Here is a 27,582-nt window from a genome sequence, read left to right on the forward strand (position 1 = left end):
AAGGATAACATATCTGGGCCTTCAAAATTTTCCGCAAGACCATAAAGGCGAAGATTATTCCTCCAATTTTGATTTTCAAGGTCTTCCGTGTGGAGTTTCAACTTGTGGATCTCTTGTTCTAGTAGAGGAATTTTTGTAGAAATATCTTGAAGGTCTCCTACACGTTGCTCAAGTTCCAACACCTTTTCCTTCATGACAATCCAGCGATCTTCTGTTTGTTGTACTTTGTCATTGGTAGCAGATATAAAAGGTTGAAGACCACGTACCTCATCTAAAAAAGAGTCAAGAACTGGATTTTGTGAGGAGAGAATGGGAGAAGGTGGGTCATTCTTGTGCCTTTTTGGTTTTGCGCCTGAAGAGGATGGTTTAGGAGTGGAGTGAGGATCACTGGCCATCCTAACTTGATGATGAGAGTGATGAGTAGTGAGTAGAAAAGGATGGATCCGGCCCATATACCAACAGAGAAAAAACCAAGAGCAATGATCATCCAAAAGTAGGTAGCCAGGTTAAAATTAAAACAAAGGGGCAGAAGTAAGGTATATTACTCACTGGAAAGTATCACAGCAGGACCACCATGATGTCTCGGCTCTTATTCCAAAGTTCGAAAAGTGTAAAAAATTGTAAAAACAAGCAGTTGGGCAAACGAGTATGAACGTGAACACGCAACGCGAGTGTGGCTCAAACAATGAAAAGATCAGGATCATTACAACATTCGGAATAGTTGGTTATATGCGCGGAATAAACTCCCTGTAATTTTTGGGATTGCACAACTGCTCACTTTGAACTTAGCGTGTAAGAAAGCATTCCGATTCTTTCGCGTCACTGGTTTTAACACACTACTGATGAATCGTCTCACATTTCTTAAATGCCGATCTTTGTACTTTTTGAGCCGCACTCACGTTGCATGTTCACGTTCACACTTGTTTGCCCAACTGCTTGTTTGGATCGGCTGAGAGCCGAGGGGTAGACAGATCCATATCTGTAGGACCTGTCTATTTCTGTGTCATAGACACAATTAATATCACCCCCCATAGGCTTGGTGCATGTAAATCATGGATCCTGACTTGGGTGAGGGATTCAAAGAAATGGGATTGACCCACATTATGCACATAGAGGGCCACTAGGGCAATGGGCGCTCCGTCCAGCTGCCCCTCTACTATCACATGTTGTCCCTCCGGGTCTACCCTGTGGCACACAACCTGTAGTTGTACCATAGGGGCTACCCACAACATCACCCCCCATGAGTAAGCAGTTCTCACTATTTGACCATTGCAAACCGCTGCAGACATAGCGACCCTGTTGTCATCATGTGTGTTTCCTAGAAGTATGCTATGTGAATGTGTCTGATTTTAAGGTACGAATACACCTGGTAATGTCTCATAGACGTACCCCATCCCCGCACATTCCATGATACGAATTTACATGATGGGGGGACCAGTCTCTGGTTGCCATTAGAGGACACCACAGTTCTTCCACCCCATGGCCTGCCTCCCCATGTGCTGTCCACCTCCCCCAACTCACCCCTTCCCGCAATGCACCCACATTTGTACACAGACAAGAAGGAGAAAACAGAGCAAAAACAATAACTTGAACATCAGTCCTAACTCCCCACCCCAGGTCGAAGCAGGAACAAGCCCCAAACCAAAAACCAAACAGAAAACAAAACCAGTCTAATAAAGTCCAACAAAGTTGGGGGTATCTAGAGATAGGAAAGAGACATATGAAGCCAGGCCCGTCCACCACACTCTGAGGCATGCTGGACCCCCCATTCATGCAAGACACAGTCTTTCACCCCCCCCCCCCCGACAGCAGTTTATGATATAATGTCAGCACTCAGATCACTTGTTCCACTGACATTGGAGTGAGTGTTGGGCCAGCTCGCAATTCAGTCAAGATATCAGCCAGTGCACGTATCTGGTCATCATCCAATGAGGAGAGGGATCGGGCTGGCGAGTCTGTGGTGTGGCTACAGCAGTACTCCAGTACATCCAGAGCCAACTCTCTTGCAGCTTGCTACCTCAGCTGGTATGTGCTGCCAGCATCAATGGTGGCACCTGTGCGGTCCTCTTTCAGTACCTGCCACCTCACGTGTAGAAGATGAAGCCTCTTTGGACTCCAACCAGTCCCAGACTTCGGCCACGGTCATGGAGAAATAAGTGATGCCAAAGTCGAGGACTCAGAGCTTAGCAGGAAAATTCAAGGAGTATCGCCGGCCCGTTTGGTGGAGCTGATGTTTGACCTGCATGAATGAGCTATGCTGTGACTGGACCTCTGATGTGAGGTCCAGGTACATATTCACTGAATTGCTGTGTACTTGCCAGGGGCCCTTGGAGCACGCAACCTGCAGGAGGAGGTCATGATAGTTGAATAGCTGCACTACCACTGGGTGAGGTAGGCACCAGGCAGGGATGGCCGACTAGGCACTCTATGCGCGCACTCCACTGAGAAGAATGTGGATCTCCGTCCTTCAAGCACTGTGTTGAGTAACCAATCCTTGAGAAAGAGATCCATGTTGGGGCCTTTTGTCCCCTCAGGGAGCCCCACTATTTGAATATTGTTGCGTCGGAAACTGCCCTCAGTGTTGTTTTCTCTGATTCGTAAGAGGGTCATCTCCTACTGCAACACCTTCCACTTAGATTGGACATCCACCATAGAGGTGCATAATCCTGCAATAGCTGAATCCTTGGTCTCTACCCAGGTCCTCAATTTGGCCTGGTCAACCCTAAATAGGCTTATATTCTCTGTTAATGTGTCCAATTTGGGGTCCAGAGTGGCCTTGACATCTTTGATGGCCCCCAGCAATTCATCGAACCAGTTCATAGGGGACAGCCTCACTATCTGACCTTGGGACCCCCCCCCTACACCTGCATCGCAGCTCCTGGCATAGGGTGAGGTGCTCCTCCCCCTGACTCCAGCCCCTCCAGACCTTCTTGCAGTGGTGTTTGATGATGGTGGCAGGGCAAGGCTCCTGCATTCAGGACAGCAGAGCAAGTTGTCTTGTTCACACTCCTAGGATGGGGCCTCCAGTGACCAGTACAGCTGAAACAAACACCACTCACCAACAGTTCTCAACTGGAGGTAGGAAGGCAACTTGGCAGGTGGAGCCATCAGCAAACTGCACCAATCGATGACCACTATGTCATTTACGGTCTCCACTATCACTGGTGCAAGGAAGCCCCCCAATCCTCTCTGTAAGCCACAGTAGCTGGAGAAGAGCGCTATCTCCACTGCTGGGTGTATACAACCTCCAGATCGGCAAAGTAACATGTGATGAGAAGCACCAATGTGGCACTTAGCCCTGTCTTCTGATGGAGGTGCCCCTAAGGATGCCATCTGCAGCAGGGGTCCCCCCCCCCGGCTTGCCACATATCAACTCCCACGAGCCAGCATTGCAGAAAAAGAGGGGGAGCTCCGTCCAGGCACTGTCCATCAGGGAGCCCTTGGGGCCAGTAGACCAAGCCAAATGAAAACCAATCCCCATAAGGTGCAGATTTGTTTGTTTGCAATGAAGGGTGGCAGACTATGGTCCACATGCGGGGCTTCTCGGGCTAGCAGTGCCAAGATCGCAGGCCAGCGCGGTGTCTCCATGCCTCCCCTGTCATAAAAATCCAAGCTTGCCCAACTAGAGGCTGTCCTTTTAATGTTCAGCACCCACCTCTATGGACTTCACGAGGCGCCAGGCACCATCAGGACAATGTCTCCTTTTACAGCTGCCTGCCGCCGCTCCATCTTATCTGTTCAGCACAGCAACTGTCAGATTCTCTCACTCAGGAGTGTGCACGGCCACTATCATGGTCAAGGTGGGGCCTAGAGCCATCTCCTCATGCCGCTATTGTAGCTTGGGTAAGGAAGGACGACCTCCGGTCCAGCTGGGCGCAGCACAGAATCCCAGTAGTAGTATAAATATTGCAGTAGCTCAGATGAAGATCTATCACAAATCCAATGGTAGTAACTCGGTGGATGTTGATTCACCCATATGCCAGGCAGATTTTACATCAGCCATTCTTTGACTGCACCAATGACATCCCAGAATGTGCCATCATATGCTTTTTTAGTCTGAATCGTTCCATTAAGTGCTGTCACATGAACTTGAGGCTAATGATCTCACAATAATTGACCCTTCTGAAACCAAGAACCCCGTAAGCACACAAATAATATAATAAAGCAACAGTTACTACCAGTTACTATCATAAATAAATCCCTATTTCATTTACCCCACCAATATTTCAAGCAGGATGCAGGCATGATAGGAACATTACAAACACAAGTAGATGATGGACGGAGCGCTGAAACATTTCAGACACTCACCCCTAGTCACAGATCTGGGTTGAATCCATCATCCTTCTTTAGCTCACATTGCCACCTCAGTTCAGACCCAGCTATATGCAAATGAGTCTTGGCCCTGTGCCTCATGGGAACAGTCCAGCCCGAACTGCCAAGCCAGGTCTTCCCTGAACCGGAAACAAGCATCCTAGGGAAGGTACATTACACGTTTCAGAAGGAGGAGTGCCATCCACACTGAGCTGAAAAATAGCAAAGGCTGCTTACTACTTGACACTTGCTAATCCTATGCTTAAAGACTCTGCTATTAAAATGCAAAAGGCTTTGTTACTCTCTAGCTCAGCGTGAACTCAAAGAACTTTTGCCCTCATTTGAACTTTCGAGAGATCTAACCATAATTTCTATGACAAAAAGAACCCTCTCAATGTGTTTCTTTACTGCAGTCTGCTCTATAGGAAATGCATTCAGTTTTGCAGCTTTGTTTCTGTCAAAATGGTGTTAAGGTGTGCCACATGTTTGTCATAAATGGAGAAAGTTAGCTCTCTAGTTGCTCATTAGAACTCTGTGGTGAAACTGTAGTTGATCACTTGGGAGTTAACTGGCACAATATTTCAGTCTGCATATCAGAATGTTTTACTGACAAGGATGAGGAAAGATCTTTGAGAACTCATAGAAAATGTGCCTAATTTAGCTTTCTGAGCACAAACCATGAGATATATACATGACAAATGAACCCCCCCCCCATTTTGTTAATTTCTAGAGCAAAGGCTATCAGCTTTATACCTTTGATTTCTTCAAGATGGCTTTCCGGCATGCCACACTTATGTCATAAATAAAGAATATTAGCACTCTAGTTGCTAATTAAAACACTGAGCACACTGGGTAATCTACTGCTGCTGTTGGAAGTGCGCTTCACTCAGCAGTCCAGACTTTTTTTCTGGCATTTATGAAGAAGATATTTCAAAGCGTATAGGAACTGTGTCCTAATTTTTGCTTTTTAGAACACCAACCATAATTTATATGAGAAATGGAATCCCCTCATATTGTCCATGTACTATAGTATCCTCTGCAAGAAAGGCATTCAATGTTACAGCTTTGGTTTTATCAAGATGGCGTTCAGGCGTGCCAGGCCCTTCTCGTAAATACAGAAAGTTAGCACTCTTGTTCAATAGGACAATGGGGAATCCACTGACAAGCTGCTGCTGCGTTGAAAGTAGATGGCTTACCTAGAATATAATATTTTGTTCTCACATGGCTGAGGAAGATAGTGCGAACTTATGGAAAATGTGCTCTCATTTTAGCTTCTGCTGGACCTTCCATAAGTTCTATGACAAAATCATGAAGGAAAACAGTTTATTGTCAAATATGGCTCCACAAATCCCAGCAGAGGATCAGCATATTTTTTAAAGGGAAAAATCAGCTGAGAACTCATCATAAATCTAAAATGAGTTTAACGCTAACAACAAGTTATCACCCTTAATATGTCCTCCTTTATGTAACCCTCAAAATCGGGAATTCACTACAATGTATTTTAATGAGGAACCTGTCCCTACGTCCTGTAATCACTGCTACAACATGCTGTTTACGTTGTGGCCATCCAAACAAGGGGGGTGTCCCTTTGGTAACCCCCCATATGCCCCTGGGGGCCAGGGTGTGCTCACTCTGCCGGCATATATTTTTTCAATTAATTTTCTGGACACAGGAACCATGTCCTTTAATGGCTGACACAACATATTGTTTAATTTGTGGCCAGCCAATCAGGATTAACTAGCCCCTTTAGATTTGCCAATCAGAGCATATCTGCTCCACAACGATCCAGATACCTGGACACAGGAACCATGTCCTCTAGTCCTTTAATGGCTGACACAACATATTGTTTAATTTGTGGCCAGCCAATCAGGATTAACCAGCCCCTTTAGATTTGCCAATCAGAGCATATCTGCTCCCCAACGATCCAGATATCTAAAAAAAGTTAACACCTTCATGCCCAACAAGAGCCCCTCTTTTAATGCTAATCTCCTGAAACCGGCTGACTGGATTTAAACCATATCACAAAAGTTTACTTTGTGAGTTAAGTTCTAAAGGTTTGTCCAATTTGGTGTCATTACTTGTAGTCATTTTTTTGTATCAGAGAGGAAAGTTTCCTATGGGACTTAACATGGAAAATCACACTTTTGGGAACCCCCACTTTTATTTTGCCCCAGCTTTATTGATCAGCTCTAAATTTTCCATGGTGAAGCCGAGGTTTCAGAACTTTTTTTTTTAAGTTTGGTGAAGATTTCTCAAAAGATGAAGACAAGCTAATTAGCGAAACTAAAAATTCTTTTCATATGGAAACTCTGACCTAAGAAGAACTACACCATATATCCTATGCTACTAAAAATAACCGACTCACCGAACATGTGTTAGAGCCCGTGAAACTAATAAACACACATTGAGATGCTTATTACTAAAGTAAAGCATAACTGACATGGCAAAACACTGCTTCCTGTATCACAGGATGTATGTTATGATAGGAAATACAATTCAGCTAATACTTATGAGGCATTTCAATGTGATATTCTCTGAAATAATGGTTGTAACCCCTTGTATTAGGGTTCCGGTCACAAATATGTGTTTGTAACTACTATACCAGACAAACTAACATAGTACTCTTAGCGCTTGAGATTTTGCAGAAAGGTTGTAGAGTACAAGGACTCCTTTGGAGGGTCCTAAAACTGCAGTCAAATATGTAAAAAATGTAAGAAAGTTCATGCACCCAGTTTACTAAAAACTGAAATGCTTTATTGATAATGACAAGGCTAACACTGAATCATTACATGTCTTATGAAAATGCTTTTTTGACAATGACAGCCTAAATAGTGAACCATTATATGTTTTAATGAAGGTAAATGACACGCTTTATTGACAACCACAACATTTACAGCAAGCCATTGGATGTCTTAATGTGTGTTGCATTGGTTTAGTATGACATATACCTTTTTTTATTAATGGGGTGACACCTGGAAAAAGTGAGCAGGCTTGCCTTTTGACAGCTACATCTTGTATTGTGTCTAATATGTATGGGGAGTGTTAAAGTTATAGGGTTCAGGGATCGCTAGGGGAGTGAACTTTTAGGAGGGTATTGCCTCCTGCCATCATGTCAATGTTTGTAAATGAATGCATAGTATTGAGTAGTGTGTGCGTAATAAAGTACTTTTCTTTTTTTAACAGTAAAAGCATGGACTAGACAATGATTTATTGGGTGTTGTTTGTTGAGTGCCTGCGGACTGGGGTCCAGACCATCTCTGCTGAGAAGGCCTTGCTCTGCTTTGCCTCTCTACCATGAAAGAGTCAAGTGCTACAATCGGGTACTTGATTCACAGTAGACACAAGGTTGCAGTTATTACTTGTGAAGGACTCGCATCTTTCCCAACTAATAATAATCCTCTTTCCTACAATTTATAAAGTATAGTTACATCATAGCATTAAAGCCTGTCATGTGTCAGCACAGAGGCAGTTACTTTTCATGAGTTACTTTTGCTGTTGCACTATCATGTTGCTATGAAGGCTGTATTGGTGCTGAATGTTGCAAACAGTGACATTGAAAACAGGCACTCAATACAACAGTCTCTCCCCCCAGGTGAGCTTGTAGTAGTTAGTCCAGATACATCAAGGGTCCATGTGTAAGCACTATCAAGTTTACCAGTTAAAAACCTAGTTAATAGGTTGAATATGGTCAGGTCTTTGCCTCTTAATGGTGGGCACTGCAACCATTGATTTGAGATGAGATCTAGATAGAAAACTATGTTAATTAAACAAGATGAAATCTGACTTGTATTTTAATGTTTTTATATTTACAAATCGGGGGTCCTGTTATCGTCTTTACCCTTGTTCCCTTGTGCTATCGCGTTACCTTAACCCTCTTTTCTCCTCCTTGTGCAGGGCATACATTTCGTACCTGCCTAGTAAGTCACAGTTTTCTTCTGGTTTGCAAACAAGGGAGAGTTACACACCTTCTATGCTAGTGCATGTGCTGTGTACACTAATAGGAGGACAAAATCAGTACATTTTGATTCAACTTTGCCCTAAATACACCCTTCAATCGAGTATTGGCCAGCCTGTGGCCTGTAAGAGGACCCTTTTATGTCGTTCTAGAAGGCTTCAATTCTCTGGCGATCCAACATCATATGTTTGAAGTCAACACCGGGCATTATGAGGCATCGCCAGGGTAGATTTTACTGATCTCATACAGTCTTAGGTAAGCCCTTTGTAGATAGTGGTCATTATTAATACTTTTTGCCATTTCTTGTCACTGAGCTCACAGATCTTTTCAGTTCCTCACTCTTTCAGTTTTCTAATAGTGCTCTGTATAGCTAGCAGACAAATCTGCTGCCCACTCCCATTGTAAGGAGAGCCTATATAACTATGTATGAATGCGGCTCATCTTGTGTACTGTTCCAGTGTTTTTAGTGTATTCACGTTTCTTCAATCTAAAATGGATTGATCACCAAGTAGACCATGTAGACCACCCTTTACATTAAATATCTGAAAGTTCGCAAGCTTATGATCTTCAAATAAATTACCCACTACCGTAATTCCCACTTCTTCCCAGTGTGTTAGGCTGACTGTGTTAATAGCCCGTTTGCATTTGGGATCAGTTACAGGATATCATTGGTGTGTATTGTCTCACTGTAAGGGTAAGACCTATGCTTTTCTTCCGACAACCCAAGATGATTTGGACAAATCAAGGATGCTCTTTGTGGTTGGGTCCAAGGTAGGAACATTGAGCAGCATACTCTCCTGCAATTGAGCTGGAGTACACCCTGTTTCAAATAGATAGTACCCTGTTAATCAACGAGATGTACATCGTAGTTGGGCCGCTAAGTAATATCTCTCAAAATCTGGGGTGCCAAGGACACCTTTTTCAGTGGAACCTCTACTGTCAAGCAACATGTCCGACTCATGAACGTGTTTCTTTGAGACAACCAGGGGAAGATTAGCTAAGTGGTAAAGCAATTATGATAGTTTCACGATTTTTGACAATTCAATACGGACCATGACTGACAATGAGAGGGAGTACTAGACATGTTAATTGTGATCTGAAAGACTGTTTGCCGCCCTGAGATTTCCATACAGTAAGTCTGTCTCTTTGTGGTATATTTTAATAACCAAGTCGCAAAATGTGTTTTTCCCAGGGTATTTTACCACCCATCAAATTAACTTTCTGTTGTGGTTGTGCTGGGTTGTGTAGAATATACAAGTTTTATTCCAATAGACCCCTAAACCTGATATTTTCTTGAAGATACTCAAGATAGATCAAGTCAGTTCTAACATCCCTTGCTTAAAGGAGCATATCATTGGCGTATAATGAAATGGTATGGGTGATCCTCCTCATTTGGAGGCTGCTCTTCACTCCACCGTCGTGCATTTTAGCAGTGAGGGGTTCAATGGCAAAAGCAAAAACAGGGGGACATTCGGCAACCTTATTGCGTCTATCTGCCTCCTTGGTACCCAGTTGATATAAAGCGTTTAGTCCTAACCCTGACTGTGGGTCTAGCATAGAGTGATTTGACTGATTGTGCAATATTCTGCCTGAGTCCGATTTCTTTAAAAAACTTGATTGTGTAGTGCCAATTAACAGTATCAAAGCCCATTTCCAAATCTAGAGCAGGGCCTGGTGAACATGGCCAGCATTGGAGGAGGGATGGGCCCAATGTTTAACGATATACAGTATATGGCTAATCCTATGCTTAAATACTTTGCTGCAAAATGGCAAAAGGCTATGTCACTTTTCTAGCTCAGCGTGGATGACATTGTGCTTATCCTATGCTTAAAAACTCTGTTAGAAAAACAGGCATTTGAGGCGGTCTGATTTAGACTATCGCAGGTGTTGTTGCTCCAACAAGAGCAGCCCTCCACATAAACTTGGTACCTACTCAGAGTTCTTAGCATTGCTTTGCATATCTTAAAATAATAATATATTGATTGATTATTTATATTTATTTTTTAACATTTATATAAATATATATATACATGAGTAGTATGGCTTACACACAATGTGTTTTTACAATTTAAGGTAAAAATAAGAAGCATGCTATGCGGTCTGCTCTGACATGCAAACTGTTTGGGACTGAATAGTACAAGTAACACCTTATTTAGGGTTCCTATTGGACCAGGAGCCTAATAGTGACCTGTATCACAACCACTGCTCGAAGGTCCTGGCGTTGTGAACTTTAGGTAATTGAGGTATGGGTGGGTGGGATCTATTGAGTGCTGTATCCAGTAACCTGTTAAAGTCCCTTCCTAGGATCTAAATGTCTCTCTCTTAACTCTGCTAATTTGCTAGAGAATGTGGTTAGGAAGGATAGCTCTTCCATGTTGGGGGTGCAAGTTTCTACTGGGCACGACTAGGACTCTGTCTGGTTTGCTCTCTTTAAGTGCAAATCTCCCATTTGAGTTTGAAAGTATAGTATCTGGCACATATGGAAATATAGGTCAAAGACAGATCATGGCACCCCTATGGAAACACAGGTCAAACACAGAATATGGCACCCCTAGAGTATGCAGAAAAAGTGGTAAAAAAGTAAGGTCCCCTCCACTTTCGGAGAAATCTGGTGTTTTCTGTATTGGGCATGTGAGTCTTTTACTCACTGTACCCATTACCTGGATGCTCTAAATAAAGATCATATATTTAATGTGTGCATTCATGAGAAACTGTATAATGGTATTGCATGGCCTGTGCCCTCCTACATTGTAGTATCATGGCTCTGGATCTCCCTCCCTGTACCATCCATGATAACCCCACTTCTACTCACGAACTCATGGACAGATCTTGCAAGAGCCTCCCTTAATTAAACGAAATGAGAAACATTGATATTAATCGTACACTTCTCAGTAATTTACTACCACTATAGAGTGTGCTGATTGCTATTGCTTAGCATCTAGCTTCATACCCATCATAGTCACCTAAATGTAATATATGTGAACAGGGATCACTATCTGATTGTGGACATTCCTAAGTATAGTACGCTCCTCAGTTTACAGGACACTTCCTGTTAGGGGGGAAAAGGACCTAATTACTAATGTACTTTTTCACCCGCACTGTTTTGAACTGAATGTTACATCTGTTGCGGTAGATGGATACATGCATGTGTATGACAACTTATTAATCAGGTGGGATACTGCCTAACTCGAAGGGTGTTTTTAAGGACTATGTTAACACTCCACGGTGTGTGGGTTCACCAGGGGGAACAGGAACAAGTGACTGCTACTTCTGGTTGCTGAAGATACCTCTTCGGAGCCAGTTTTATAGGTTTCCTATTGGTGGGTGTTTATCAGCATTTCAGAGTTGCAGCTATAACAGGCTCTGTTCTCTGTTCCTCCTTTATAAGGAAGACATGGTATGGACATGCGGAAAGCTGTCCATCATCAAAAAACAACAGGAGAGAGAGGGTAGAGACACACTCTTGATCCCCCTAAACAGTAAATAAACAACAAAAGAGTGTGCAAGTACAAAAATTCATATAGAAGAAATGTAAATGTATACAAAAAAATCAATATGTATAACAATGTGCCAAGGATAAATCAATCAAGTTTGGATAAAGAACCCTCACTCACCAACCTCGTTGGTGACATGCTTCATCATAGGGTTCCACCAGAGATGCCAACTGCACCTCTGGTGTGCTTCAACGCTTACTTATAGCGGAGCGCAAAAATCAAACAAGAAGGGATTTTTATGTGTGATAAGTGCAAAAAAATAGAAAAAATTAGTGCTGGTTAAAATGTACACAGGATTCGTCCAAAACACTTTTAATGGTGGCGAACCTGGCACAGAATAAAAACAAGTGAAAAAAATGGATGTCAATCACTGATGTGAATTACTCAGGTACATCCTATGTATTGGCCGACATGTTTCAGCTTCTAGGTGTGATTACACGAAGCTTTCTTCAGGACCTACAAAAAAGTACCTTGGCGGTATAAGCTCGCTAAGGCTTACCCTAACCTCAGGTGCAAAAGAACCGAATAAACTCACGGTTTTAAGAGGCCTTCGAGCACTTCTCAAAAGCCATAAAATGTCTGTAAAGAAACATACATGTCAGGGGGCAGAAAAATATGTATTTGCACACCATTTAGCAGTATGTTCAATTACTTTGTGAAAAATGAATGAAATGTCACAGTCAAATATTCAAGTCAATGATAAGCTCATTATTCAGGCATACAAACTGACATTATTTCGTGTGTGCCCGAACTAGACAAAATCAGAAGAGAAACCAAAATTCTGTATACTAATATTCTGAATGATGATAGAAAACGAGTAAATTTACTCGATACCACAGTTTATCAGTATTATATTTAATGAAAACTGTTGAAAACGATTACAAGGACTTGACTACCAATATAGCTTTAACTAGGCAAACCAACATTAAAGTAAACACACTTTGCAAAAGTAGTGCACACTTTCAAAGAAAGAAGAGAAAAGGAGAAAAACGGGGCTTACGTTTGAGAAAGAATAATCCCGCTCCTTGGGCAAACGGTGGGTGGCGGGACTCCAGAACAGCTAAAATGAGAAGTGAATCAGGGATAATCAATGAGAGTAGAATACCCCGTTCCTCAAGCACCCAGAACGTACCGCTGTTAAAACTGATCTCAATACCGAACGGTACTTACTTCTTCTGAGTCCACTGCCAAGCAAAGCACCTAAAAAGCCCACCGAGCCCGGAGACGGTGAAACCATGGCGTGTCTGTGAATAAATAGAAAGAATAGGAATGGCGGGAAAACTCGCTCACACTGAGCGAATGGTTCCGCGCGTCACATGACCAGCAATGGTCATGTGTACATCGTTACAAAACAGGGCTTTGCTCGCAATAGGAAAAGTCTAGAATGCCACTATTCTTAAATTATTCCATCTAGCATGTCCCTCTGCATCTTCTGCTCATCCTACGAAGAATCTCACTGTCTCCATATGCTTCAGGACCTGCCGGTTTTATTCTGTGGTTTGAGGGAGAAAATATTGCACCACATTTTCTTTATGTTGTACCTTCTCTTTGAATTTCTGCTGGTCTTCCCTTAGAAGTCCTAGTTCCAGGGCCTTTTTCCTTCTAGTGCTTGTATGACCTTGTGTCTGTGATGGCAGACGGGATCTTGTCCAGCTTGTCAGGAGAGAAACTGCTAACGTCTTGATGGCACCTATCTGTTGTTCACTGAGGGACACCATCTTGTAATCAAGGCTCTCCAGTTTCATCTTTGTGTGCAGTTTTTCCTGCAGGCTTTAGATGTACCTATAAGGTTTGTTACTTGGGCAAGACAGTGTAGGGAAAGATATCATTAAGACTTTACTGCTGTATCGCTATTCAAACAGGTACCTTAGTTCAGGGATCGAGGAATTCAGCCTTGCCCCCATTCCGATTTATGTCACTTTGAACTCTTTTTCTGTGGATTACTTGGGTCGGACTAAGTTGACGGGCAGTGACAGTTTTGGCAGCTTTTCCTTTTGCGTCGATCCCCTCTGCGCTTGTCCAAAGTCAACAGCTGGTTAGGTGAGCCGCTGGCCGGAGATAAACCCTAGTCAATACTGGTAAGTCGCCTATGTGAGGATCAAAGGGTAAGCATGAGCAGCCGGTATTGTTCCCTTAGTTCAATTGGTACCTCACTGAGGCTCGAGCCCATTTGCTGATTGTAGAGCAGAGGTCTTCAATCTGTGGGGCGCGACCCCCAGGGGGGCCGTGGAGTCACAGGAAGGGGGGCGCGCATTCCCCAGCCGAGCGCTCTGCCAGAGAGAGCCTCGCACTGGGAGCTGCTCTAAAAAGCAATCCGATTGTGAACACTTCTCACCAGCTGATGAAGGAGGATGGGTCTTGGCGACAATGACCATTAGGAGGCAGTCAGGCTCTGCAGGAGGCCAGTACCAGTTTAATTGACCTCGTGCTGGGCCTGTTCATGCACTGCGTCTACAAAGGAAGGTGCGATGGGGGCTGGAGCAGGCCGTTCTCTGCGAGGGGAACATGGGATGGAAATCAGAGGCCAGAACCACCCAACTTCAAACTTTCCTTACCTTCTTTCTGCTATTTCGAAATTTGTCATTTTTCCTGGTTTTTTTTACCTAGTCTACACAAATACTTTCGATTTTCGATTGTTTTATTGTGGCGCTTAAAAAACCTGTACTGGAAAGGCATTTTCAGAATATTTATATTACAAATACATGTTTGAAGATTATTTGTAAGATTTATTTCTATTAACTTTTAATTTTTTATTCTTTGCTCTCATTGAGGCATAATTCTGCAAAATGTTATATTTATACAGTGCAATCGCACAACCTTTCATGTATGAAGATGGTTTCTGCAGTGAAAGCACTCGCAAATATATTTACATAGACGTTTCCCTACTTTCTGGAAAAAAGACAACCCACCTGGGACGGTTAATTCTAATAGTTAATATGCTTTAGCTGGAGTGTCATTCAAGGAGTGTCATGTGCTGTGAAACGGAAGCAAGCAGATAGTTAACTCCCAGGGTGCAGCGGCTTGACTGAAAGAAATACAAACGTGTGCTAGGTGCAAAGGTACATAAAGGGTGCTTGAAGGCAGGTACTGGTTTTAATTGCTCAAATCATTCAAAGCTTTGTGATGACACAGATGCATTCTTTTTGAGTGGTAGTGCAAAGAGAACAATTGAGCTGTGAAGTGTGTGCTTTCAATTGTAATTGAAATTGTAAAACGCTTACTACCCCAGGAGGTGTTTTGTGAAAAATATGTACTATCTGGGTATTACGAAAATGCAAGTTTTAAATAATGACTTACATATTCAAAGTGCTTTCTGTAACAAGCTGTAACCTTCTAGCACAGAAAATGCACACATCACTATTCTCCACTGCACCATTAAAGAATTAATTCTGTGGGTCCCTGGTTACACATAGACCTCTGAAGTGCATTAAACCAATAAAGGTGTCATAATGTACTATTGTGCATTTCCCACTAAGTAACACCTTTTTAAATGTATTTTTCACTTAAACTACCAGTTATTTTATATGTAGCTACCTGACAGTGAAAAACCTAAGCATTTTTACAGAATACACTGTTTAATAATATTTCCCCACAGTAAAAATGATTTGCCACAGGAATTAAGGGCGTTTATGGTTATTGATGGAGAGTAACAGGTTCTAGAATATTTTGTCAGGAGGGGGTCCTTACACCTAAAAACATTTGAGGAGGGGGTCTCGGCATCAAAAAGTTTGAAGACCTCTGTTGTACAGTTTACAGGATATCAGGAGCTTTGTGCAGTCCTATTACCGGCCTATCCTGGGACTAGGTCGATGTTCTGCATTTTGATGGCTGAGAAATTACGCCCCTTATTGAACCCAGGCCTTGCTCTTGTCAAATGGCAGCTGCCACCCAGGAGAGTGTAACAGAGAGGTACTACAGTTGGACCCAGTTCAAGTTCCTTTCCATCACATATCATACTTGATTGATCTGCAACAGCAGAACTGGGTGGCAGTCCACAGTGGCCATAGTCAGGCTGTCCATGCCCCTGAGCCTGCACCAGCCACAGGCTGAATGAGGTAGATACCCAGTTGTCCACCCTTTGCTAGCCGAGGGGGGAAGGTCTTGCTATTCAATGCCTGAAAAAAGGCCTAGGGGGGTGTCTAGGCTCCCTGCAGATATCACTGTAGCACGTAGCTATAGGGGTGGCTGGTCTAGTCGCACCGTGCATCCTCGGCTGCAGATGGCCCCTGCAACTGATCAAAGTTTGTGAGCTGTATGTGGTGCCCTCCCAATCCATGAGAGAGCTGGCTTGGCTGCCACACGTTACATGGAATTCTCCTCAGACGGACTGTCCACCCGGTTCTGAGTGCCCAGGGCCGGGCCAACCATGCAAGGTCCACCTTTCCGGTCCAATATCTTTCTGCGCTGCAGCTGATTCACTCCCAATCTTGTCCATCAGTACTCTCAATAGCTTGCAGTCAAGGATCCTGAGCCTGGATGTTTCCAATGGGCCTCACTCTTTTGCATGATGCCAGGTTGTAAGGGTGTGGGTGCAGAGCTGATCTAGATAATGTCTATATTCTTGGACGTTCAGCCATGCCCCCTTCCTTTTAATCTTATATACTGGCACCCTTGCTAATCTTCTTCATTCATAGGGTTTAAACTTTACATGTAGGCAAATGCATCCATTGGATTTTTGGCCTGGCAAAACATGCTCTGGGAACTGGTAAAGCTCAAGATGAATCCTCCCTAGCAAATCTGCTAACCCCCCACACATTGTTGGAGGACAAACATTTCTCTGAGGCTAAACCCCACAAAAACAGAGCTGGGGTGCTCCTTACCTGTGGACACACAGCCATCTAAGACATGGTTGGTTGGCTTTAAATATTGGCCTCCCTCCTACTACAGCCACTTTTAAATGTGACCTGGGCATTTGTCAGGAAAATCAATTATCTTTGAAGACCCAAAGTCTTTTCCTTCTTCAAATGAAAATGGTGAGGATGTTACTTTAATTTACTGGCCCACAATGATATATGGCAGCGAACAATTCCTGTGTACAATCTTGTTTCATTTATGGAAATACTACATATGTTAAAGCCAGAACAAAGATTTTATATCACCTTGCCAATTGATTGAGTTGTGATCTTTCTAGATGTGGACATATTACATGGCTCTCAGATTCTTGCATTTGCTACCTCTGCTGCATTGGATTATCTTTAATGCTCGGGGTATATTTACAAAGAATTGGTGAAGGGCAGTGCCGCAAGTTATTTTGCTGTGCTTCCCTATGCCAATTCGAAAGGACAGAAATCCACTGTATTTACAAGATACGTGCATTCCTGTCCTATCAGCCGGCACAAAAATTGCAACCGTGCGCCAATGCAGGCACCCTTGCACCATGGTGCAAGGGTCTCTGTGTTGTTGGCACAAAAACAATCACAAAATATGTTTTCCTCTTTCTATGTGTTCTGCAGAATGCAGCACATGTGGAAAGAGGAAACAATTAGGAGAAATGTTAACAGGCGTACGTTTTTGCCGCTGCCCCAGATTCAGGCTATTTTGTAAATCTGGGGCAGTGTCAAAATCCATGGGTGTTGCTTGGGAACGCCTCCCTGCCGCAATGGAAGGCAATGCAGCAACTTGCACTGCGTGGCCTTACAGCTTATCTACAAAGCAGGGTGGCTTTGCGTGGCCTTGTAGAAATGGGCCTGCATTGTGTGCCACTGCAGCATCAAAAAAAGTGATGCCCCGGTGGTGCAAGGGACTTGTCAGTATGGCTCTGAATTCTTGCAAGCACGCCAAATTTCTGGGCAGCTAATTTCAAGTAGCCCGTCCCTTCACTGGAGCAGGCATTTGGCACATCAGTCCTAAGGTCCTAACAAAAGGAACTGCCTTTTATGGCAGGATAGACTTTTGTATGGTTACAGTAAAGGATTGGAATCTGCATCCACTAGCATTACCTGGGGAGCAACTTAAACAAGTTGCACAAAACCTTGTAAGAAATAGGATCCACTACATCCTGTAATATTTTGTGCACAGAATGTTAAGCTTTTTTGCCATTATTGGGGAGGGGGCGTAACTTTCTATGTTTTACTTTTATCTGTTGGTTATGTATTGGTTCTACAGTGCCAAGAATGTCTGACTTTACTGTAAGAAATTATCATTGATGTCTAGGGATGGCTTGGCAATGATGAACCATCTGTTCTCGATTCTAGGTTCTGGAGTCCCCCAATTCCAGCCAATCGCCTTGAACGGCCGGATTCAGCTTCTCACCAATGGCTCTCTGTTGATTAAGCATGTTCTGGAGGAAGACAGTGGATATTACCTATGTAAGGTCAGCAATGATGTAGGAGCTGATGTCAGCAAGTCCATGTTTCTCACAGTAAAAAGTAAGTCCATTACCACATTATTTTCTCATCTGTGAGCACAATTCCAGAGCTTGTGTCTTAACATGGTCGTATGTCTAATTATTGTCATCATAAATATGATCCATCATAAATAGTGTGCCCTAAATATTGTTTGCAAAAAGCAGCTGTGTGTAGATGTTCTATTGTTATCTCCAAATGGACAATATTGTCAGGTGATATCCTGTCAACGGTATTCTAGTACCACGCCCTTTGCATTGATTGTACTTGCAAATTGATCTTAAATAGTTCATAGAAGAAGAAGAAGCGATTATTCGGAGTGTCGTCATATATAAGGCTTCTGATTGCTTTCCAGAGTCCAGACTTAGCGATTGGTAAATCATTTATTTTAAAATCTCTCTGAATTTGTCCTGGGATATATATAACGGGAGACATCCATTATAACGCGGTCTTTACACCGCGATACGTTTACAACGTGGCCATTACAACGCATGTCCTTACAACGACTTGCGCTGGATGGCGCTATACACTAAGGAATATTATGATTTACTATTCCAACACCTTCCCTACTGTTACGTAGGCTGGAGTTGGAATAGGAAATCATACTATTCCTAATTCCAGCGCCTTTAGCGCAAGTCGTTGTAACGACTTGCGGTGTAATTACTGCATTGTAAATGTATTGCTGTGTAAAGAAAGCGTTGTAACATCATACATTCACATATAACCCTGGACAAGCTGTGAGTGTCATCTATATTTGGACTTTATAGCAGAATGCCTAAAACATCATGAGCAATTTGGTTCCATTTGTCATTTAGCTGGGTAATGACTGACAAGGTGATACAAAGCTACACATTTAAATGCAGCTGCTCATATAGATGAAAAGAGGGGCAACTGCTTCTAGTCAAATGAAGGTGTTCAGATAATGTAGGAAGTTGAAGGGTGGTTTAGAACAATTGATTTTGTATATTTTACAAGTACTATGAGGGTTTAGCCTAGTGCCATCTGAAACATTGAGATAGCATTAGTTTTAAGAAGGTCTTTAACAAGAATTGATAATTGACACAGTTTGAGAGGTAAAACATTTGAGCTTGTTTTGCCAGCTGTATTCCTGTAGTAGATTTAAAAAATTATTTTGTGGATTGCAATTCTGTCACACTGTGAGTGTATATATTGTATTATCATTGATCTTCCTAAACCTTTCCTTCGATTTCTTTTAACCCCACCTATTTAGTATTAATTATTCCCCATTCTTCAAGAACTCCTCCTTATCCCTACTACTTACTTACATACCTACGTATGCAGAGATCTGGGAGAAGATGTCTGTACGTAAAAAGATAAAGTAGTGTTACTATGTGTACTCTAAAATGACTTTCGTGGATAGGCCTCTAAATATTTCGGAATTCGATTTAAAATCACAGGAAGATGATGGAAAATTTGTGAGGATACCTCCCAATGTTGCTTTATGAAGCAATGAGTTTCCAACAAATAAGGAAATGGGGGACTTGTTTACCACCAATCATCCAGCATTGTTGGACCATAGGCTGGCTTTTGGCTTGTGAAAGAACTAAGGGTCAGATGTACAAAAACAGGAATAGAGATTACCTAATTGTGATTTTTTGCAAATCGCAATTAAGAAATCGCTATTCCTAATGTATGGAACGCTCTTGAGTTTCTTTAGGGGTTTGTAGTGGGTTACAAAAAGTCCTACCTCATGGAAATTAATGGAGTAGGTTGCAATTTGTGACCCACTGGGATTCGCTGCTATCACAGGGATGGTGGCCTCCTGGGGTCTGCAGACCACCATTTCCTAAAGGAAAACAGGCTGCGTTTTAAAAAGAAAAAAAATGGAACTTTGAAGTTTCATTTTTTAAGAGCAGGCAGTGGTCTATGGGACCACTGCCTGCTCTTAAAAAATATTTATCTGACCATTTCTGAAGGTGAAAGGGTCCCTTCCCATTTCCAAATGGGTTACCACCAGCTTTGAGTCGGCAGTAAATTGCGAATAATTTGCGAGCATATTTCAGTCGCAAAACATTCATACATAACAATGCCATTCGGTATTAGGAGTGGAACGCCCTGAACACACCCCTTCCAAATACCTAAACGCAAAACCCAAATTGCCATTTGGTAAGAAGTTACTGAATGGCAATTTGGGGTTTGCACATCAGGAAAAGCATTTTTGCGGCTGCAAATGGCCCTATTTGGCAAATCGGGCTGTTTGCTAACTCAAAAATGCTTCATACATCTAACCCTAAGTGGATGTCACTATTACCATGCGTGAAATCTTTTTAGATTTTTGCTTATAAAGGCATTATGCTTCTCATATTAGAATGGAATGTTATATCTGCATATAATAAACTCTGGTTTTTTGTGAGGTTACAGTAAGAGAGTTTAGGATCAGGCACAGTACTTGCTTTGTAAAAAATGCAAGTGCGGGTACAGAAGGTTTTTCTTAGGAACATGATGCCTTTGCTCCAGAAAACATTGCTTGCCCATTTCCTAGCGCTTTATATCACTGCTGCAGGTTCTTTCTTCATCCCTGCTTTCTCCCTTTGTCACTGCTTTCCTATCTTTTTATTCCTCCTTCTATCTCCATTTTGTGACTTTTTCTGTCCTACACTGGATCAAAGTCTGATGATAAAGAGTAAGTCCAGTTTCCCAAACGCGACCACCCACTGCAAACACCGGCATAAATTAAGGACTGGGTACACAATTTAAATGATGCCATGATGACTTCTGAAAGAGAATGTGTTGCTTTTGCTCTGCAGTTACATATCGCATCGAGTTAGTATTCCATTTTATGTGCTATATTTCTGCTGGGGTTAGATGCGATGTTTGCGTGCGTCCTGCTCTCATGATACATCTTTTTTTGCTTGATTTCTGACTCTGTACCACTGTTACCAGCCTTTGAGAGGCACAGGCTTCACTTGCCCCACACATTTCCTTAGCTTTACTAGCTTTTCATTGACAAAGGAATGACTTGGGCTGGCTTTGCTCAAGAGCTACCAGCCTTTCACAGGCAGAGGCCTGACTTGTGCCTGGATTATGACTAATTCCTAGCCAACCTTACTCTCCATAAATTCTTAGTTTTGACTTGTGGCTAACTCTCACCTAGACATGCGTAGATTTCTGTGACATTTTTCAATTGTGGCTAACTCTTCGCAGCAGCCGGGAGTGATTTGGATGCACCAATACTTGTCTTTCAAAGGCCAGTGCTTGACATGCACTGACTGAAACAACCTACAGGTCTTATAGAGACAAAGGTTGCAGTGGCGGCTCCTAGGGACCAGAAGTAGTGGGGCAGTGGGGGGCAGAAAGGGGGGATGAAAAGAAAAAAGAAAAGATCGTTTATCTGTATACGGCTACCACCTCTCCTCCATCCTCTTCTGTTCGTGACTTCCGGCAGCACATAGGCTCCCAGCCTCCCCTAGGCCAGTCACGGCACTGATGTCATGCTGGTAATGGTAAATAGCATTACCAGCACGACAGCAGCGTCGTGACTGGTGTGAGCATCCTGGTTTGCTGCTCAGACAGTCCTTGGGACTGTTCTCCAACCGGCTGTTGGACAGTTTGGCCGTCCTAAGACGGCCAGCCAAACTGTCATGCGCACTTATGGTGCTCAACACTCCTCCTCCTTGCTGGCTGCTGCTGTCCATCAGAATAGCACAGCCCTTCCCTGCCCTAGCTCAGCACTGAAAAATAAAATGAATAGCAATGTATTAAGATCGTTTTATTTTTCCTTTTTGCATTGCTCAGCCAGCCGTGGGGTGACGCTCCTCCGCCTTAAAGGAAGAGCCGCCACTCAAAGGTTGGATTTGTGACTGACTTAAACCGCCACGTTGGCCATTGTGTGGTACAGCCCTGGCCTGTGACTACCACCCTGCCACAGCCGTTAGGTCCTTTCAGAGGCACAGGCCTGTCTTCACAGAACTGAGAGGCTTTCACTGGCGTCTCCCTGTTGACTTCAATCCAGGCCAGTCCGATTTAGAGGTCCTCAAAAGAAGCAAATGTTGTTAGCTAGGTGCCATTTTGAATTTCACACCTTTAACCGTAGAAAAATATCTGTGTAATGACTACCACTTGTTGTTGTGACTTGGTGCAAGAGCCAGGACTGAATAACAGTGCGACTGGCTCCCCATGCCAAGGACACCCAATTCTTCTTGAACCCAAAATCCAAGAAGCAGTCCCTGGGTATATCTCTCCTCTCTCAAATTATTCATAACATTGGAATGAGTAATAAAGAGGCATGTTAAGGCCAGTGAGTGGCCAGGAAGCACAGTTGAGACAGTGAGTGAGACCGTGAAACACCCTGCAGGTAGTGAGAGCGAAGTGCAGTGTAGACAGCGAAGTACAGTGTAGAAAGCGCAGTACAGTGTAGATGGTGAATGAGAGACAAGCACAGTGTTGGCCTTGAATTGGAAGAAGGCCGGTGCAGCCAGTGAGTGAAAAGGAACTACAAAGTAGACAATGCACCGGGAGAAATACATGCAGGCCGTGAGTGACAAAGAAGCACAATGCAGACCTTGAATTGAGAGAAGCATTGTGCATGCAGCAAGGCAGAAAGAAGTGCAATGCAGAACATGAGCTAGGGGGATCACTTAGGAGGTGGTGAGTGAGAAAAAGGAATCATATAGGCAATTAACAAGAGACAAAACAAATGTAGACCTTGAATGGGAACAAGGACCACACAATTAATTAGAGGGCTGAGGACTAGTCAGTGCTTAATTTGAGCCAGTGGTTTCTGGTGCTGAAATGAAATGAAATGAAAATAAAATGTATATAGCGCAATAACTACCCACAGGCCTCCTAGCGCTGTGGACTGACGCAAAATGACAGGAGAGGAGCGGATTAGATGCATCAATTGAAAAGAACGTTTTTTAGAAGCTTTCCAAAGGAGAGCAGGTTTAGTTCCTTCCGCAGATGGAGTGGGAGGGAGTTCCATGAGTTAGCAGCGTTATGGGAGAAGGAACACCCACCCCATCTAGCCTTCCTTATTCTGTGTGAGGTGACTAGGAAGGAAGACATAGAGCGGAGGTCTCTGGGAGGTTGATAGGGAGTGATCATGGATTGGATTGGGACTGGGCCCTTCTTCCAGAAGGCCCTATGAGTCAGGCACATGGCCTTAAACTGGATCCTTGCCATAATTGGTAGCCAATGGAGGCTCCTTAGTACAGGTTGCGCCGATTGTCGATGGGGAACCTGCAAGAGCATGCGAGCTGCACAGTTCTGAATGACCTGGAGCTTATGGATGGTGGTTTAGGGGGCTCCCAGGTGGAGGGAATTCCCATAGTCCAGGCGAGAAAGGATGAGGGCCTGAACCATGATCCTTCTCGCCTGAAAAGGGAGAAGGGGGAGGATCTTACGGAACATCCTCAGGAGGCCGTAGCAAGTAGCTGAGATTTTAACGGCCTGGTGATTAAAACTGAGCGAGCGATCAAGCCCCACACCAAGGCTCTTGATCTGAGGCTTCGGATCTGGTGCGGGACAGAGGCAGTTCGGCCAGAGCAAAACCGGGTCAAATGAGGGTGAGTTGCCCAGGAGCATGAGCTCGGTCTTATCCCCATTCAGCTTAAGGCACAAGTGTTCCATCCACTTGGCAACTTCTTCTAGGCACGGGCCTAGGGTGCTAGGCGACTTCTCTGGGTGGTTCAATGCCACCACTAGCTGCGTTTCGTCTGCATAGGTGATGATTTTAATGTCAAATGGATGGACAATCTCAGCCAAGGGTCTCATATGGATGTTAAAAAGCGTAGGGCTCAGGGAGGAGCCCTGAGGAACCCCACAGCTGAGGGACAGCCGGTTGGAGACAACATCACCCTCAAAGACCTGAAAGAACCGACCGCTGAGAAAGGATTGAAGCCAAGTTATGGCCGTTCCGGTAACTCCCACACTTTTTAGCCGGTGGAGCAGGGTGCGATGGTTAACAGTGTCGAAAGCGGCAGTGAGGTCAAGTAAGATGATCGCTGCCTTGCCTCCCTGATCCAGTATCCAGCTCGCCTTCTCGGTTACTGCTAGAAGAGCAGTTTGAGTCCCTTGTTGAGGATGAAAGCCAGTTTAGGAATGATGAAGGAGCTCGTTAGATTCTAGGAAATCTACTAGGGTAGAATTTATATGCTTTTCCAGAATCTTACTCATCCAAGGGAGGAGCGAAATGGGGCGATACTTAACTAGGTTGGACTGGTCAAGATTAGGTTTCTTTAAAAGGGACTTTACCAGAGCACACTTCCATGCGGGGGGAACAGTTCCTGAAGAGATGGAGGAGTTGACCAGATCAAGGATTACCGGACGAATGGTGTCGGCAGCTAGAATCAGGGGGGAAGGAGGGGTGGGATTAATAGGGGAGTCTGACTTTACTTTTGCCATGACCAAATCCAGAGAGGCAAGATCCAGAGGGGGGAATTGCCCTAGTGTTATTTGGGTTCCGGCAAGTGACCCCAAAGTCGGTGACATGGATTTTTGATTCTGGAAGGCTGGAAGGGACATGTAAATGTTGTGAATTTTCTGTTGGAAAATCTCCGCCAAGTTATTGCACCTAGTAAGTGCCCCCTCTGATGTTGGCTGCTGCTGAGGTACATTGGAGAGGAACTTGGGGATTCGAAAAATTTCTTTGGGGGAGTTTGCTTCTAAGCTGATTTTCTCCTCATAAAAAGCGACTTGGGCAGATTTAATTTCAGCTTTATATGATCTAATAGCCTTTCTGTATTTGAGTTTCCTGGAATCAGAATAATTTTGTCTCCAAGAGCGTTCCAGTCTTCTACACGATTGCTTAAATTCTCTCAGCCTGGGAGTGAACCAGGGAGTAGTCTTAGGCATGGTTTGTTTGGGGGTGGTTTTTTTTGGGGAGGACTACATCAAGGGTGCTTTGAATCCATTTATTGAACTTTTCATTCGCCACAATGGGGTTCGGGTCACTGGCTGGTTTAGTGGCCTTAAGAACAGAAATCCAGAGCTCAGTGGGGAGCTTAGCCCAGTCCGTTCCAGAGTAGATATTATATTAGGGGGAAAAGTGGGTCCATGGATTTCCCAGATTAAAGGAATTAAAAAGTGGTCCGACCAAGGAAGTGGGGTGGGGTGCCTACAGAAAGATCTTGTAAATTACTGAAGACAGGGTCGAGTAGATGACCTTTGATATGTGTATGTTTAGAGACTCTCTGAGTGAGCTGAAGTGCGGAGAGATTAGATATGAGTTCATTAGCTGAATGGTCAGAGGGGTTATCTATCCGCACCTGCACTTAACTCTCAACACTGGCGCTTGTGACAGTCTGCCACAAAGTGACGCTGTCTGTCTAATTTAGAGATCACCACAACAACAGTTCATCATGAATTTAATATACATTAATAATGACTATTGCCCGCCACACAAGCCATTCGTATAGCTTTGGGGGCCTGAAATAGTGAATTGTCACACTTGTAGGAGTGTGATGCTTAATAGTTGTGTTGTTACTAACATTAGCAGCATGGCATGGGCACGGTGTGGTGCACGCTGCAGTGGCCTCCTGACGAGAGCCCTGGAACTTATTGTTTTTACAAATTAAGCACTGGGACTAGTACTGTGCAGGCAGTAAGCATGACAGAAGCCCTCTGCAGGCACTGCATGTGTGATTTATGAGACGTATTGCAGGCACTGTATAGGGATATGCACTGTGCAGACAGTGTGCAAAAGTGAAGTACACAATAGTGCTTTAAAGAGGATCACGTGACATACAGTGGGTCCTGGAGAAGTGATGCTCAGATAGCATTTGTGAGAGAGAGCTAAAGAGTTGTGGGGGATCAGCACAGTTTATGAGGTTGGCAAACATGGCCCACATGCTTTAGATCGCCTTTCCCAAGGGTCTCTGAGATTTATTGTAAAACGACTTAATCATAGCGCCGAGAGACCCCAGCTGGGGTGACACGTGTGCTTTATAAGCAAACCTAACATAACATAACATAACATAACAATCATAGAACCTTTATAGTATCCCTAAAAAGTCATGGCCCATATCAAAATGTATCATTTGGATGGGGGCTTCTGTTTTAATGGGGTAAGTGGGCCACTCTGATGCAGAATGAAAGTCCCCCTTGAAGTAGTTCAGGTCAGAATGAATTAACCCTGGGACACTGTGAGCCAAGGTGCAGCAAACTGTGTATCCTGACTTTAGGACAAGGAGGGTCTTCAGAGTTTTTTGCACGAGGCCCAACTAAAAGCTTGTTATGCCACTGCCAAGCATGTTTTCTAGGCCCACATTCCATTCATTCTGACAGAGTGGTTTAGAGATATCCAACAGAATTGGTTTAGGGGAAATGCTGAATTCACCAGCAGTAATTGCCCAGCAATAATCAGTGTTTGAAATCATCATTATATGTTGACGTTTCAAAGATTGCAGTGATTAAAACTGGTTTGAGGTTAAGAAGTACACATAGAGGGGCCAGTGGATTAATTATGTAGAACAATGGTATGTATATTTAGCCAAAATGCCGACCTCAGATATACAACATTCTCGTATAACATATAATGACTCAAATAGACAGCAGTAATACTGAAAACAACAAAAAAATACTATGCTATTAAAAATAAACAAACAAAATCAAACACATATGCTGTGAAGTGCCAGATTACAACACCTATGCCACCCACACACACCCCCAGTCATACCTTGCAATCAGATATACTATTACTCTTACACACTAATGGAAATGCATATGCACACGACCATTACACAAAATGCACTGGACTCTTCCAAATAAGGTTATCACTGTACCAATACAACAGTTTGAATGAACAACAGAAATACAATTAATGAATAACTAAAATGAACACAACATTTGGCACATAGATATTCAGATAACCATTACCTCACCACAAAATGCATGACCTAAAAAGTGATGGACACTGAGCACACCACGGTCACACGAAGAGAAAGCTTCCACAAAATTACAAAGTCCAACACAGCACAAGCATGCACAGCCTAAAAACTGAACCTGTGTTCACATGAATAAGAGATAGGCACCCCACATGAACTGGCAGCAGTAAAGATCACCATGGCAGTCATCAAGCATAACGCAGACAGTGAAGTTAAAAGGTATTTTAACTGAAAGATTATACCATGAAATATAGGGGCAGTGTTTTGACACACAAGGGACAACAGCACACACATACCAAGACATGCATGAACCAGACACAAGCTTCACACATGGTGGAAGGGGACTTACAGAGTGCCTAAGATGCAAATAACTGGGCATGGTACCCAACTGTGTGCATCCTCCCATGCTCATATATGTGAATTCTCCTTCCTCAATCAGGCACTGATTACCAGCAGTAGCTCGAAAGGACACAGGATAGAACCATCATGCCATCATAGAACCACCAACCAACCACCCATCCTGAGAACAGTATGGCTGCATACCAAGGGTCAGACCGTGCATCATGTCCAATAAACTGGAAGGATGCTTCTCATGACGCAGCGCACATGGCCCCACATGTGGATCTCAATTCCGG

The 27,582-nt window shown here is 43.5% G+C and overlaps 1 protein-coding gene across 2 annotated transcripts in view; it reads left to right on the forward strand.

Annotated features, from left to right (window-relative positions):
- The window catches only part of DSCAM (DS cell adhesion molecule), a 1,046,690-nt gene that overhangs the window by 570,102 nt on the left and 449,006 nt on the right, over positions 1-27,582 (forward strand). For both annotated transcript variants that reach the window (XM_085621230.1, XM_085621231.1), the window contains exon 11: positions 17,955-18,128. In XM_085621230.1, coding sequence (XP_085477356.1) covers positions 17,955-18,128 — 174 coding nt within the window. The remainder of the gene's footprint in view (positions 1-17,954; positions 18,129-27,582) is intronic.

Source organism: Triturus cristatus, chromosome 8 (genome assembly GCF_964204655.1).
Source record: "Triturus cristatus chromosome 8, aTriCri1.1, whole genome shotgun sequence".
Classification (NCBI taxonomy): Eukaryota; Metazoa; Chordata; class Amphibia; order Caudata; family Salamandridae; genus Triturus; species Triturus cristatus.